Raw genomic sequence first — 15945 nt, 5'->3', positions numbered from 1 at the left:
CTCTGCCAGCGGCGCCCCTTTCCCCCGAGTCCATCATTGCAGGGACACGCGCTCAGACTTGACCTCCTCTCAGAAATCCCGCCCGTTCCCCGGCCTTGTCTGACCGCGGGTCTCGCCTCCCAGCTTTGGCCTCGTTCCAGGTCATCATCCAACATCAGTGAAAAATCCTCTCGGGTTCGGGGCTCTTCCCCAGGTCTCTAAACCCCAGCAGCGTCTCCTTCCTTGGAGGGGACCCGTGGGCCTGAGTCCTTCTCCGTCCTGGAGATCGCAGGGGGTTAAGCTGCCCAGTGATCGTCTTCCCCCTCTCCGTTGAGACTCGTTTGTCCCCCCCCGTTATCTCTGTTAAAAGGTTTGCCGATGAACGAGACCAGCCACATATTTAATACCCACCAAATCCCTCTTTGGGCGACTGGCCAGCGGGGCGAGGAGGGTGGTAACTTTCTATCCACTTATCAAACACGGTGAGGTGAAACCACCAACAGATTTTTTTCTTCTCTTCCCTCTGGAAAACTGCAGGAACTTCAGGTTCTGTAGGGAAAATTCTTACCCCGAGTCCTTGTCCTACATCTGAGGGGTGAGGGAGGAGGGAAGGGGATTAGCACTTGCACCTAGTGATATGTTGAAGGGGATTCTGGCCTCATCCTTTCTGAACTGTGCTTCTGGTGTCATTGAGACCAGTGTTAATCCGGAGTCACTGCAAGGAAAGACAAGGAGTGACATGAACAACTGTCCCTCTGGGGAGGTGGTTTAATTTGCTGCTCTTACCACAGAGCTCTGGTTGTTGCTAAAAGAGGGAAGGCTGCTCAAACTCTCTCTCCTGGATATTAGGATTCAGCTTCCTGGGTCAGAGGCTGCAGCCTCCATTGTGATCTGGGAGACCAGGTTTTTGTTTTTGTGTGTGCCCGAGAGGGAGCTGGGAATTGACTTTCTCCAGCTGGTACTAGCCCCTGGGGGCAGCCCTAGTCTCTGCTAATAGTAAACTTTTAGCCAGAGACTCCAGAAAAGTGTGCGACCCGCAGGGAAAGTGCTGGGGATTAGGCAGAGTCACTTTCACGCCAAATAGCTTCTCCTCATTTCTCCTCCCATTAGCCATTTCCAGGAAAAAATCCAGCCATGGGAGAGTAAACATCCCAGGGATGGGACTTTCCGAGCCACAGGGGCAGGGAGAGGGGACATGGGAAAGGAGATAGAAGGGGAAAGAAGAATGTGACTGAAAGGGGCAGTGGAGAAATGAGTGGGTAGAGATCTCTGATCTGCCCAGTCACACGTATTGCAGCATCCCTGGGCAGAATCACTTTGCTGTGGACAAGGTGAGGATCAGAGAGAGCAAAAGCCAGTTCCTGACTCCACATTCCTCCTGCTGCGGTGTGCCCCTGCTCGGGGATCAGTGTCAGAGGCACTCCCCCAAAGTGACTCCTTTCTTTCTGCTCTTTTCTAGCATTCTGTTCAGACACTTTGTTACTGGGGGGGCTTAAAAATGTCTCTGTGGGCTTAGCCTGGCAGGAGGGGCCAGGTCTACACTGTAATACAGAGAACAAGCATTTTCCCAGCATGGCAGAATCTAGGCTGTCTGTCTGCAGGGAAAGGGCCTGGGGGAAGCGTGATGTGAAATGAACTAAAGCCCGTTCCTAAACCTGCACAACGGCCCTTCTCGCCCGGCCAGGCTGCAGAATGACGCCCACGTTTCCCTCCGGCTGATCCCGTCCTCCCATGGGACAGAGGAGAGAAATGGCTGCAGAGGAGCCAGCTCAGGTAGGGATTATCGGGGGGTTGCTGGTGGGCTCCTGCAGGAGGGAGAGGGACAGTAAGTACACAGGAGGTGGGAAGCTTTGCCCCGTCTGGTTTGGAGGTTGGAGCGGGGCAGGAAATACACAGGGTGGAGGAAGGGAGGAGGACGGGGTGTGACAAACCTGCTGGGATTTGTTTAATGAGTGGCCTAGATTCTAGGAACAGACTGCAGTGGTGGTGGAATCGTCCCTCTCCGTCTGGGTCGGAGGGAGTCCTCACCACGTCCTCGGGATCACTGCCTAGTCTCAGGGGAATTAACAGTCCAGGTGTCAGTGTCCCGACCTCCCTAACAGGCAAGAACCCCAGTCAGTACATGGGTTCTGATCCTCAGGCAGGAGCAGGGCCACCCAGGAGTCTGTCGGCTCTGGGCCCTTAGGCAGGGGCAGAGCAGACAGCGGTTTAGGGGCCAGGCCTCAGGCAGGGTGGGCACCATTGGTCCAAGGCCCCAACCCTAAGGCAGGGCAGAGCGGTGAGCTGTCTAGCACCCGAGCTTTGGCAGGCAGTAGGTGAACACTGGCCTACAGTGGGCAGGCTGCTGCCCCAGCAGTGGGGGGCCCGGGGCCTACCCGACTCCACCTGGTCCCAGCCCAGGGCCTAACAGTGGTGGAGTGGTCTGCCGCTGGGTCAGCAGGGCGTCCAGCCGCAATATGCTGACCGCAGTTCAGGCTGCAGTACCGCCAGACTGGGGTCGGCTGCCCCTGGGCCACTTCCTCCCCTCCCCTGGGGTGTACCTGGAACAGCGGCTGCCCTGTCTGCCCGGGGTTGGCAGCCAGTGGCAGTCCCGGCAGCTCCCCAGGTTCCTCCGGGAGCAGGGTGTCTCTTGGCTTGGCAGCAAAGCCGGCGGCCTGGAGCAACCAGGATGTGCCGCCTTTTAAACTTCTGGTACTGCTTCTCCACTTCTGGGTCAGAGGGAGCCCCTCTGCTCCGCCCCACTGCAGTGGCTGGCCAGTCGTCCTGCTGGCTGGAGGTCTCCCTGGCTGCTGCTGCTGTGTGGGGAGCCCTGCCGGCCTGCCCTCCGGAGGGAAGCGAGGACCCCACCACCATCCCTGGGGTCTCTCCTGGCTGGCTGCTGCTTTGGAGCCGGAGGAAAAGGAGGGTTTGCAGGACACTCTGCAGGGGGTTTGCTCCTATGGTGGTGGTAGCTACTGCTCTTGTGGGGTGGGGACCTGGAGCCCTCCCCCTAGCCCGTCTGCCGCCCCCCACCCCCACCCCCACCTACCCTCTGGGCCGGCTCTGCGCCCCTCGACACGGCTGCTTCCTTCACCCTGGTCAGCACCTGGCCGGACTGCAGCGGCCGGCACAGATTGAGTTCTGCACACGCACCTGTCTTCAGTCTGCTCCCTTCCCCTTCCCCTTCCCCTCCATTGCTCCCCCTCGCTCAGCCCCCTGGCTGCCTGCGCCATGTTCCTCCGGGAGCACTTGCGCTCCTTTATTATTTATTACATTGCCCCCCCCCCGTTCACTGCTCCCCCCCATTGATACTGTAGTCCCGCCCCTTCCCAGTGCAGCCGGAGGAGCAGGTATCCCCACGCTGCACCGGTGATCGCGCTTCCCCCGCCCTGCCTCGACTGGCCTCCCTGTACCTCTTGGGGGCCGTCACCACAGCTGTGGAGAAGGGCCAGCTGGGGGGGAGGTATGTTCCCCTTGAGCTCCTGGAAGACTTGGGGTGCGGGTGGTTTTTACCTCTGTCCCACCCTTCCTTCCCAATGCTGCCCTACTGCTCTTCCTCTCCACCCTGCGGAAACCCCTTTCTCTCATCAGCCCCCTCCCCCTGGGCTGTAAGGACCCCGCCCTCTGTCACGCCCTGTCCTTCCGCTGGCAGGTCCAGGTCCACCTGCTGGAGGCGCTAGAGGGGTCCTTTCTGGGGTCCCCCCAGGGGGCCCATTGCCAGGTGCTTTACTCTTCGGAGGAGGCCCGGTGCTACCTCTGCCAGGTGACGGGCATGTCCGGAGAGACTGGGGGTAACCCCCTGTGGTGCCCAGACAGGTGGGTGGGCCCCACCTCCGTCGGACACAGTCTGGTGGGGCCCCTGGAGGAGAGGACAGCAGGGCTGCTGCCGGGCATGGGAGAGGGCCCACCACAACGGGAGGTATCTCTTCCCCTCATTGTCCCCCCGGCTCGGCCCCTGTTAGTCAGCCCTCTGCCTCCACCTTGTGGGGCTGGGTGCTGAGAGAGGGGAATGCGTCAAACGGAAGGCATGGGCTCACCACCGCCCTTGACGCGGAGGGGGAGGAGGCCCCCCGCAAGACCGAGGGGGGCTGCGACTGCCGAGCCGTCCGTCGCACTCCCCGAGAGGGCCCACAGGTGGAGCCAGCTGAGGATGCTGTGGGGAACGGCACCGCCCTCCGCCTGGAGTCGCTCCCTGAGGGGGCCTCGGATGGAGCCCCTCCCGCCCCCTCGTCATCTGTGCCCCCCTCGGCGCTGAGGCAATTGTTGCCTCCGTTGCTGGGGGGGAGAACTCTGGGGTGGCGGGGGAGATTTTCACTCCAATTGTCAGGAAATCGAGGCCCTGGCTCTGACCCCGGTCACCCAGCGGGGGGACGACCCCTTGCCAGAGGGGCCTCGGTCTGGACAGCGGATTTGTCCCGCTGCCGCCTCCTTTCCCTCCCCTACCCCAGGCCGCTGCCTCCACTCTCGACCCTGGGGTGTTCCTGGGCTCATCCATCTGCCCAGCCACAGACAGCACCTAGCCCGCGCCCGCCAGTTCCCTTGTGGCGATGGGCAGTGCCGAGAGCGCGGGCCCCGAGCCCCTGGGTGCACCCCCTCTTGAGGTGGACTGCTGCCGTTCCTCCCAGCTGGGGGCCCAATTGCAGATGCCATCCTGCCCCACACCGTGCATCACTGAGGGCCCCCTTTCTCTCCCTGTACCCTCAGCCCCTGAACCCAGTCGAAAGGTGCTGTACCCTAGGGACACTGACCCCACTTCTGCCTCTGCTCCTGATCCCGTTCCCACTCCCAGTCCTGCTCCTGCCCCTGTCGTATTCTCCGACTCTCTCCCGGCCACCTCTCATACTGCTGCCGCCCCTGGGGTCATCTCGTTTCCCCTTCCCTTGGACGATCCTCAGGGGACAGTTTCGTGTCTCCCCTTCCCACCCTTCTCTGAGCGGCTGCGGAGGTGGACGTGACTGCTCCGGTGCCTTTCCCTATGGGGGGGACACTGATGCTCAACCAGCTGGTCCTGTCCGTGCTCTGAGACCAGCCCCGTGTATCTGTCCCGGCTCCAGAGGTGAGCTCTGGAGTTCTTCTGGCCAGCATTGCGCTGGGTCTCACTGCACAGACGCGTGGGGTTTGGAGGGGGAAACGCCCTAATTTGTGGAACAGGAAACAACACACCTAGCTGGGGTTAGGAAGAAGAACCAGACTCCCAGTGCTGAAGCCCGACCTGACTAACCACCAGCTACTATGAGATATGAAGGGGGCACCCCCAGGTGTGGCGTAGGAGACATGTCTCTCCCCTCATATCCAGCTCCTCACAAGGAGGAGGGTGTTGGGCTTCCTACCAGGGAGCTCGCCCTGGACCCTGCTCGGGGCTCCATCTCCTGTATCCGTCTGTGGCTAGTAGGTGTGTGATGGATCTGCTGGGAGAGAGGAGGGGCTCTCTCTTCACCCCTCACCCTGGTGTTTCCTGGATGCTCTGAGGGGTGTGGAGATGGGACTCTGTTGATAACAAACCATCCAGAGCTTTCATTTGGTTGGCTCCTTTCCCCCACGAATAATGGGGTTATTTTGCTGTGCTCTCTCTAGATGTGGGGGTGAGTCATTTGGCATAAGTGGCACATAGGAGACACCACCAATGCCTCTGGGGGGGGGGGTATAGCGGTGAGCATAGCTGCCTTCCAAGCAGTTGACCCGGGTTCAATTCCCGGCCAATGCAGGGATATGATGTTTTACTTCCCTGGTGGTCTAGTGGTTAGGATTTGGTGCTCTCAGTGCTGCAGCCTGTGTTCAATTCCCAGTCAGCAGAAGATGTTTCTCTTCAACGCATATGGAACCAATCAAACTTTTCTAGAGCCTCAGAGCAGAAATTAGGCCTGTTCCCACCATGGACCGTTTATACCAATAGAGCTGTGCGAATCATTTGTTGTTTCGCAGGGGGAGGGAGAGCTCAGTGGTTTGAGCATTGGCCTGCTAAACCCAGGGTTGTGAGTTCAATCCTTGAGGGGGCCATTTAGGGATCCAGGGCAAAAATTGGGGATTGGTCCTGCTTTGAGCAGGGGGTTGGACTAGACGACCTCCTGAGGTCCCTGCCAACCCTGAGATTCTATGACTGGGGCAGCAGGCACTGAATGTGGGGCTCTTGCTCTTTCAGGGGCCGGTGACTTTCGAGGAGGTGGCTGTGTATTTCACCAGGGAAGAGTGGGCTCTGCTGGACCCCGCTCAGAGAGCCCTCTACAGAGACGTCATGCAGGAGAACTATGAGAATGTGACCTCGCTGGGTAAGGATTCCTGTGCCCATGGTTACTAGAAGGGGAAGTGACTAATTAAGGTTCATGTCACCCCTACAATGTAACCATTACACAGCCCTGTCTCAGCATCACCCCAACATGCCAATGACACACGCGGTAGCACTGTGTCTTCCCCTGCTACACAACACTGTGGGAACAGAGCACAGGAGAACTACAGCACAATGTCAAATATCTCCTGTTTGCTCAGGTAAAACTGGGGGTTGGGTCCCACATAATGAACAGAAGCTTCCTACCCCTGCCCCTCACTCGAACCCCGAGCCTACTCCACCCAGACCAGCTCCGAGTTGCAAAGTGATCCCACTCCCTTACCCTCACCATGAGGTTTCCTTCTGAGTCGTTGCCTTCACTTGCCCCTCACTAAGCCCTGGAGACCACTAGCGTGTATCCCACCAGGGTGTTGGCAATCCTCAGGGCAGGAACTCCCCCTTGTGCACCTTCACTGACACAACCTACAACACTGAGCACTGAAATGGGGCAGGCTCGGTCCCTCAGGGGTCACGTGCACCTCTCTGCATACTAGTCACAGCTCTGCCAAGCTGCTCCAAGTACTCCCTCCACCGTCCGATTATGGCTACACCTGACCCAGTGCACACAGCCGGAGGGGATGTGGATAAATGCTGGGATTCCCGTCTGGAGAACACAACACAAACAACAGCATATTCTTAGTCTTCCTTGTAGATATTCTAGATTCATAGACTCTAGAAAAGATTATGGCCAGAAAGGGATGTTTAGGTCATCTAGGCTGATCTCCTCTATCACACAGACTGTAGAATTTCTTTCAGTTACTGAGCTGAACACCTTGTTTGACTAAATCATTTTCAGAAAGGATTCCAGTCTTGATGTCCTGAACTGACGGAGAATACCCCAGGGACTGGGGTAGTTTGTTAATCTTTGCACTACCCTTAGAGAACCATTTCCAGTGGCTCTTATCAGCTGCAGGGATGAGGATGGGAGCAGCAGAGTTAAGGGGCAATGCAGGGATGGGGTGTACATTTACTTTTCATTTTCTGGGTTTGCAGAGATTTAAGTTTAGCTACCGTCCATATGGTGAAAGGCAGGAGACAGCACTTCAAAATATTCTCAGCAGGGAAGCGATAGACATACCCCAACCGCTGAGCCCTCTGAGAGTCTCCCTGGAGAGTCCAGCCCCTGTTCCATTGGACGCTCACAGTACACTCAGATTCACAGATATTCCAGTTTAACACAGCACTTAGACGATGTCTACAGTAGCACTTTTGTCGGTAACACTTCCGTCAGGCGGGTGTGAAAAAAAAACACCCCTGACCAACATAAGTATCCCCACAAAAGCAGTGGTGTGGACAGCGCTATGCTTGTGGGAGCCGCTCTCCCGCTGACATAGCTACCGCCGCCTGTAGGGGGTTTCATTCTGCCGAGAGGAGAGAGCTCTGCCGTTGGCATAGAGAGGCGACATGGGAGACTTACAGCGGTACAGCTGTGGCTCTGTCGTGTAGACATAGTCTGAGAGGTGTGTAGAGAGAAAACAAGTCATAGTTTAATTAATGAAGTCTAGAGATTCCAGTGATAGCAAGGAGAAGTCTTGGGAAAAAATAGTTACACATCAAGTACAATCAGAGCACTCTGTCTAGATCCTAGACGTACAGACCTTGAGCCTTTCGTATGTCCTACAGCAATGCTCACGCAAAGGCCTTCCAGTGTTTTACAGCCAGACTGGGCTGTGACCTTCTGTTCATGAGACAAATCACACTGCCAGCTTGCCGCCATGCTGGAGGATGCAGGGTGTACCTCTGTACAGCCAAATATATCTCCACATGCCATTATCTTACCTCATAAACAGGATCCTTCTCTTTGTTATTTCGTGTAAATTTCCTCTCTTGAAGATGTCACAATTTCTTCATTAGCATTTGGCTCAGTGTACAAACTGGGACACTTCCCCCACCTGTCTGTTCCCATCTGTCTCTTGTCTTATTCTTAGATTGTCAGCTCCATGGGGCAGGAATTGTGTTTTTGTTCTGTGTCTGTAGAACATCCAGCACAGAGGGATGATGGTCAGTGGCTGGGGATATGAGCATTACGGTAATAAAAATAATAAATACCAATCCTTGGGAGGGTCCAGGCATGGGGAGGGAGGGTGTTGGAGAGCAGAGAGGTGCGGGGGGGAGGTTTGGGGTGAAGAGATCCTGTGAGCTGGGATGTCTGGAGGCAGGGGGAAGGAGATGTACCATGGAGTAGGTCCTATAGGGAGTTGCAATGCAATGGAGGACTGGAAGAAATAAGAAGGAGTTGGTTTCAGTGGGCATGAACCTTTCAGAGCACCCCAACTCACTGAAGTCGTAACCTGTGCAGTAGAATCTCAGAGTTACAAACACCTGGGGAATGGAGTTTGTTTGTAATTCTGAACAAAACATTATGGTTCTTGTCATAAATATAAAGGGAAGGGTAAACGCCTTTAAAATCCCTCCTGGCCAGAGGAAAAATCCTCTCACCTGTAAAGGGTTAAGAAGCTAAAGGTAACCTCGCTGGCACCTGACCAAAATGACCAATGAGGAGACAAGATACTTTCAAAAGCTGGGAGGAGGGAGAAAAACAAAGGGTCTGTGTCTGTCTGTGTGATGCTTTTGCCGGGGACAGAACAGGAATGGAGTCTTAGAACTTAGTAAGTAATCTAGCTAGGTATGCGTTAGATTATGATTTCTTTAAATGGCTGAGAAAATAGCTGTGCTGAATAGAATGAATATTCCTGTCTGTGTGTCTTTTTTGTAACTTAAGGTTTTGCCTAGAAGGATTCTCTATGTTTTGAATCTAATTACCCTGTAAGGTATCTACCGTCCTGATTTTACAGAGGTGATTCCTTTTTACTTCTATTAAAAGTCATCTTGTAAGAAAACTGATGCTTTTTCATTGTTCTGAGATCCAAGGGTTTGGGTCTGTGGTCATCTACGCAAATTGGTGAGGATTTTTACCAAACCTTCCCCAGGAAGTGGGGTGCAAGGGTTGGGAGGATTTTGGGGGGAAAGACGTGTCCAAACTACGTTTTTTCAGGAACCCAGATAAAATTTGGTGGTGGCAGTGGAAGTCCAGGGGCAAAGGGTAAAATAGTTTGTACGTTGGGGAAGTTTTAACCTAAGCTGATAAAAGTAAGCTTAGGAGGTTTTCATGCAGATCCCCACATCTGTACCCTAGAGTTCAGAGTGGGGAAGGAACCATGACAGTTCTTCTTTCAAATGTTTATAACCGAACATCAACTTAATACAGCTTTTAAACTTCATTATGCAGAAGAAAAATGCTGCTTTTAACCGTCCTAATTTAAATGAAACTAGCACAGAAATGGTTTCCTTTTCGTGTCAAATCTTTTTTTTAAACTTTTTAAGGCTATGGCTGCACTACTGACACTCTAAGCCAACAGGAGAGAGTTCTCCCATCGACTTAATTACTCCAGGCCCCAGGAGCAGGAGTAGCTATGTTGGAAGGAGAAGCTCTCCCAATGACATAGTGCTGTCCACACCAACACGTCACTGTAACTTACGTCGCTCAGGAAGATGTAACATAATTGATGCTGATGTAATCTGTACTGTCTACTAGCCTAAGATACCAATTAGGGCTGTCAAGCAATTAAATTAATTGTGATTAATCAGACTATTAAAAATAATAGAATTTTAAGTATTTATTTAAGTATTTTTGGATGTTTTCTACATTTTCAAATCAATGATTTCTATTGCAACGCAGAATACAAAGTATACAGTGCTCACTATTTCTCATTACAAATATTTGCACTGTAAAAAACAAAATAGTAATTTTTGAAGTACTGTAGTGCAATCTCTTTATTATGGAAGTTGAACTTACAAATGTAGAATTATGTACAAAAAATAACTCCATTCAAAAATAAATAAAACTATGTAAAACTTTAGAGCCTACAAGTCCACTCAGTCCTATTTCTTGTTCAGCCAGTCGCTCAGACACTCAGACGAACGAGTTTGTTTACATTTGCAGGAGATAATGCTGCCCGCTTCTTGTTCACAATGTCACCTGAAAGTGAGAACAGGTCTTTGCATGGCACTGTTGTAGCCAGCATCACAAGATATTTACATGCCAGATGTGCTAAAGATTCATATGTCCCTTCATGCTTCAGCCACCGTTCCAGGGGACGTGTCCATGCTGCTGATGAGTTCTGCTTGATAACAATCCAAAACAGTGTGGACCGATACTTGTTAATTTTCATTATCTGAGTCAGATGCCACCAGCAGAAGGGTGATTTTTTTTTTTTTTTTGGTGGTTCAGGTTCTGTAGTTTCCGCATCAGAGCGTTGCTCTTTTAAGACTTCTGAAGGCATGCTCCACACCTTGTCCCTCTCAGATTTTGGAAGGCACTTCATATTCTTAAACCTTGGGTCGAGTGCTGTAGCTATCTTTAGAAATCTCACATTGATACCTTCTTTGCATTTTGTCAAATCTGCAGTAAAAGTGTTCTTAAAACGAACAACATGCGCTGAGTCATCATCTGAGACTACTATAACATGAAATATATGGCAGAATGTGGCTAAAACAGCCGGGGAAATACAATTCTCCCCCAAGAAATTCAGTCACAAATTTAATTAACACATTTTTTTAACAAGCGTCATCTGCATGAAGCACGTCCTCTGGAATGGTGGCTGAAGCATGAAGGGGCATACCAATGTTTAGCATATCTGGCACGTAAATACCTTGCAATGCTGGCTACAAAAGTCCCATGTGAACGCCTTTTCTCACTTTCTGGTGACGTAAATAAGAAGTGGGCAGCATTGTCTCCCGTAAATGTAACCAAACTTGTTTGTCTTAGAGATTAGCTGAACAAGAAATAGGACTGAGTGGACTTGTAGGCTCTAACGTTGAGTAAGGGGGTGCTCTGCCCTCTTGCTGGAAAGTAGTATGGTAAGAATCTTACCTTGAACCAAGACTAGTTTTGTTAAGTCGTCCTAGTCTCCAGAAAGCATTTTTCACTTTCACTTACTTGTAACCATTTCTGACTTTCTCCTTTACACCTAAACTCACCTTAACGCTTTTGTTACTAAACTTGTTTTACTCTTAATTTAAAGAATTTGGGTGGTGTCTTTGAATTCAAGTGATAGCTAACTCCAGTTGAAGTGATGAGCTGGGCCATTTGTCTCTTTTGAGGAGCAAGCAATCCTTATTATTCCTCTGAATGATCCAGGAAAAAGCAGCCATTGCAGAGCACATGATTTTGGGAAAATTCAGATGTTGCTATCTCTTGCCAGGTGTATCCAAGCCTACTGGAAGCCAGAATGTGCCTGGGGTGTAAGAAGCAGGCGGCTGGAGTCAGAGCTGCTGGTCCAGGGTTATTTATCTCACAGACACTCAGTGCGTCCTTGAATGCTGGCTGGGAACATCCAGACAAGGGAGCTCCAGCAGCAGAACACTGAAAGTCACCCAGGATTACAGATGACACAACTCCTCACTGCTCCGGATTGCCCCCCAGAGTGTGAAAATGGCCTAGGTTGGTAGTGAAACATCTTGAGAGACTTGCTCCCCCAACCCCATCTGCAATAGCCACAATCTCTCTTCCTTGCAGGCTCCTTGGATCTTGGGCTCCATCATTCCTGAAGTCACCTGGCCTGATTCTTATTTCTCACATTCTGCTTTTCCAGAGGAAATAGAATATGTTACTCCTGACTTATAGCGGCTAATTTCCCTGCGTTCTCCACACCCAGAGATTTTTATATTCCCTCCCGTTACACCTGACTCACTAGATTCCCTAATGCCGCAGTATGCGCTTTCCTGACACCTAGTACTGCTGAGATCCTGCATTCAGTGATCTCCCTGCCCTTCCTGTTCCTTACTGCACAGAACCCCATCAGCCTATGCTGACTGTTCCCAGCTTCCCTAGGACTCTCTTATTGTCTCTGGACCTGTCTGTCAGCAAGAAGCAGTTCCTGGGAGACTTGCTCACTGCCTGGAGTCTTCACTTTCTGAGACATGTATTTACCTTCTGTGTGTTTTAGGGGCCTCTTTGATAATGAGTGTCTGCGACATTACCCAGGGTACACTCTGGACTGTCGAATAGCTGTGTCCCATCAGTTCTCCAACCTGGGATACCTTTCACACTGCTTTGCTGTGAGAACAGCCACTCCTGGCCAGTTAACACACATTGTCCAGCATGTAACTCGCTCCCAGCTACACAGTACAGAATGCTACTACTCAGCCACTCGTGAATTAAACCACAGGGGAATACCGGCACATTCTCTAGTCCCAGATTTCCCCCCACAAATGTGTGTCTTGCACTCTCCAGCACATTACTAAACCGTACAAGGTCATAGAAAGTCTGTCATTTCATCAATGGAAAATAACATGCACCAGGCTTGTTATCCCAAGTGGCATTTCTCATACACTTTAATCCAAACAATAAAGTTGTTTTACTGTTTTATCTATTAACTACAGAAAGAAAAGATTTTAAGTGACTACAGTAAGGAGGCATAAAAGTCAGAATTGCTTACAAAAGAAATAAAAGATGAAACACAAACTAACGTCTAACTTAACAAGCTAAAACAGATGTATAGCAAATGTCTCTTGCTCACCATATGCTGTGACAGGCTGGGTTTCCTTTCAGCCAGGGGCCCCGCCTCCCGAAGTTCAGTTCTTCAGAACCTGTTAAGAGCCTCCGCTCGAGCCAGATATGAGCACGTGATAGGAGCTGTGGGAGGCAGGCGTGCTAGTGGAGAGCTGAGTGGTGCAGATGCTGACAAGCACCAGGCGGGAAACCCTACCCAACAGGGCAAACAGCCCTTCCAGGCCCCGGATGTTTGAGGGAAGAGAACCCACCAGAGGGGAGAGACTGTGTATCTGGCCTGTTGCTACCATGCCCGGAGGGCCTACCAGAGATTAAAAGGCTCCTTTCTCCCTTCTGCCATCAAGAAGGCTGGGAGGAACCCTGCTCAGGGAAGCTGTGGACAGTAAACCCAGGGGCATGGGGAAATCCTGAGGGGGAGAGAGGAATACCCCAGCCCACCACTAACAGGAAGCATGGAACTCACTGATGTGGAGAAGGAGCTCTGTCACACTTTATATATGTAGTGTTTCTATTTTCATACATAGTTTAACAAGACAATAATGTTCAGCATATTATGAGTTTCCAGATGATACCTGACATGGCATACTTTGTACAAACTGTATCATAAGTTTGCAAAAGAATGAATGCAGGATTAGTGTGTGTCTGTGTGTGTTCCTAGCAGATATGTGTGTATTTCAATCCCTCTTGAGCAGAGGGTTCTGCATCTTTGAGGACCTGAGGAGCTGGCCCTGGGATTTCACTGGTTTACTAAGGACTGGGGTTTAAATTAATAATTATTATCATGACAAAGTCTTATGAATTAACCTGATCTCCTTTGTTTTCTTTCATCTGAGCAGGGTTTCCAGTTTCCAAACCTAATGTGATCTCCCAGCTGGAACAAGGGGAAGAGCCATGCGTCCCAGACCTCCAGGAATCAGAGGAAAAAGAGATCCTGAGAGATCCCTGCACAGGTGAGAAACATTGAACCAACTCCGAATCTGTAAGTGCCTGAGCGAAAAATCTGAGGATACCCTACAAAGAGCTTGAGAGCTCTCATCAGGATTGTTTCCAGCAGGTGTCATATCGTCACAGTAGATATAGCTCAGGGCTTCCTACAGATCCTAACTGACACCTAGCAGGAGCTTCCTCCCTTCTGTCTGAGAATCTGGATGGGATATGAAGGGGAATTCAGTTCCTGTTTTTTGACATCTCTCTCATTTTGGTTTGGTCATCCCTTTTCCCTCCCAGTTTGAGGTTTCTCTCTCTGTCCCAGCAGGTGCTGGGATGGTGAGTGAGAATGAGGAGCAGAATTCTCAGCAGGAAGATCCTGAGCAAGTGGAATCACACGGAGTATTATCCAAAATATCCAAAAGGAACATGTGCAGAAGTCACGAGCAGGGAAAAACCTGTGAGATTCAGCACAGAGCAGAGCGAAAGCAGGGAAAACAGCCAGGGGAGAAATTGAGTACATTTATTTACTGTTGGGGAACTCACAAGGACCACAAAGAAACCACAGCCCAGCAGAAAACGCTCAGGGGGAAGAAAAAATACACATGCACTGAATGTGGGGAAAACTTCAGTGACTGCTCAACCCTCATTGCACATCACAGAATCCACACAGGAGAGAAACTCTATGAATGCCGTGAGTGCGGGAAAACCTTCAATCGCAGCTCACACCTCACTCGACATCGCAGAATCCACATGGGGGAGAGACCCTATGAATGCTGTGAGTGCGGGAAAGCCTTCAATTGCAGTTCACAGCTCAGTAGACATGAGATAATCCACACAGGAGACAGACCCTATGAATGCCAAGAGTGTGGGAAAACCTTCACTCTCAGCTCATATCTTACTACACATGAGCGAATGCACAGGGGGGAGAGGCCCTTTCAGTGCTCTCAGTGTGGGAAAAGCTTCACTAGGAGCTCATCCCTTATTAGACATGAGAGAATGCACACGGGAGAGAGACCCTACAAATGCTGTGAGTGCGGGAAAACCTTCACTTCCAGCTCAAACCTTATTCAGCATCAGAGAATCCACACAGGGGAGAGGCCCTATGAATGTGGTCAGTGCGGGAAAGCCTTCAATTGCAGCTCAGAGCTCACTAGACATGAGAGAATCCACACAGGAGAGAGACCCCATGAATGCCGTGAGTGTGGGAAAACCTTCGCTCTCAGGTCAGATCTTACTACTCATGAGAGAATCCACACAGGGGAGAGGCCCTTTCAGTGCTTTCAGTGTGGGAAAAGCTTCACTAGGAGCTCAGACCTTACTAGACATGAAAGAATCCATACGGGAGAGAGACCCTACGAATGCTGTGAGTGTGGGAAAAGCTTTCTTTCCAGCTCAAAACTTATTCAACATCAGAGAATCCACACAGGGGAAAGGCCCTATAAATGCGGTGAGTGTGGGAAAGCCTTCAGTTGCAGTTCAAAGCTCACTAGACATGAGAGAATGCACAGGGGGGAGAGACCTTATGAATGCTGTGAGTGCAGGAAAACCTTCACGCACAGCTCAGATCTTACTACCCATGAGAGAATCCACACAGGGGAGAGGCCCTTTCAGTGTTCTCAGTGTGGGAAAACCTTCACTAGGAGCTCAGACGTTATTAGACATGAGAGAATCCATACAGGAGAGAGACCCTACGAATGCTGTGAGTGTGGGAAAAGCTTCATTTCCACCTCAAACCTTATTAAACATCAGAGAATCCACACCGGGGAGCGGCCCTATAAATGCGGTGAGTGCGGGAAAGCCTTCAATTGCGGTTCACAGCTCACTAGACATGAGAGAATCCACACAGGGGATAGACCCTATGTTTAAGGCAGGGGAGTGACATCATCAGGGTTCTTCACTGACTCCCCACCCAAAGAGACTCTTGGAGACACCTAAGGAACAAAGAGTGAACTCGGGGGAGAAGGGCTGGACCCAGGCTAAAGGGGTTTCTAGCCTGTGAAAGGAATACATGGGGGTTTTAAGCTGCAAGGAAGGGCAGCTGGCCCCTTAAGAATCTCTGCAACCATCTTAAATCATCATCTAGGGTGAGAATTTGCTACTCATAGCCAATCTCTTTAGTATATTAAGTTTAGATTGTGTTTTGTGTATTTGCTAGGTAATCTCCTTTGATCTCTTTGCTATCCCTTATAACCACTTAAAATCTACCTTCTGTAGTTAATAA

The 15945-nt window shown here is 51.0% G+C and overlaps 1 protein-coding gene and 1 long non-coding RNA gene across 2 annotated transcripts in view; both read left to right on the top strand.

Moving 5' to 3' along the window:
• The window catches only part of LOC311514149, a 79163-nt gene that overhangs the window by 58957 nt on the left and 4261 nt on the right, over positions 1–15945 (top strand). The window lies entirely within an intron of this gene.
• The window catches only part of LOC311513948 (uncharacterized protein), a gene marked incomplete at its 5' end in the record, with an annotated part of 21369 nt that extends 5424 nt beyond the window's left edge, over positions 1–15945 (top strand). Inside the window, 3 exons of the mRNA XM_084616164.1 lie at positions 6098–6224; positions 13631–13744; positions 14047–15945. Of these exons, the coding sequence (XP_084472290.1) occupies positions 6098–6224; positions 13631–13744; positions 14047–15590 (1785 nt within the window). The 3' untranslated portion in view covers positions 15591–15945. The remainder of the gene's footprint in view (positions 1–6097; positions 6225–13630; positions 13745–14046) is intronic.

This window comes from Lepidochelys olivacea, assembly GCF_965140295.1.
Source record: "Lepidochelys olivacea isolate rLepOli2 genome assembly, chromosome: 28".
In the NCBI taxonomy this organism is placed as follows: domain Eukaryota; kingdom Metazoa; phylum Chordata; order Testudines; family Cheloniidae; genus Lepidochelys; species Lepidochelys olivacea.
Note: the sequence above shows the minus strand (reverse complement) of the source record. Positions and strands in the feature narration are given on the sequence as shown.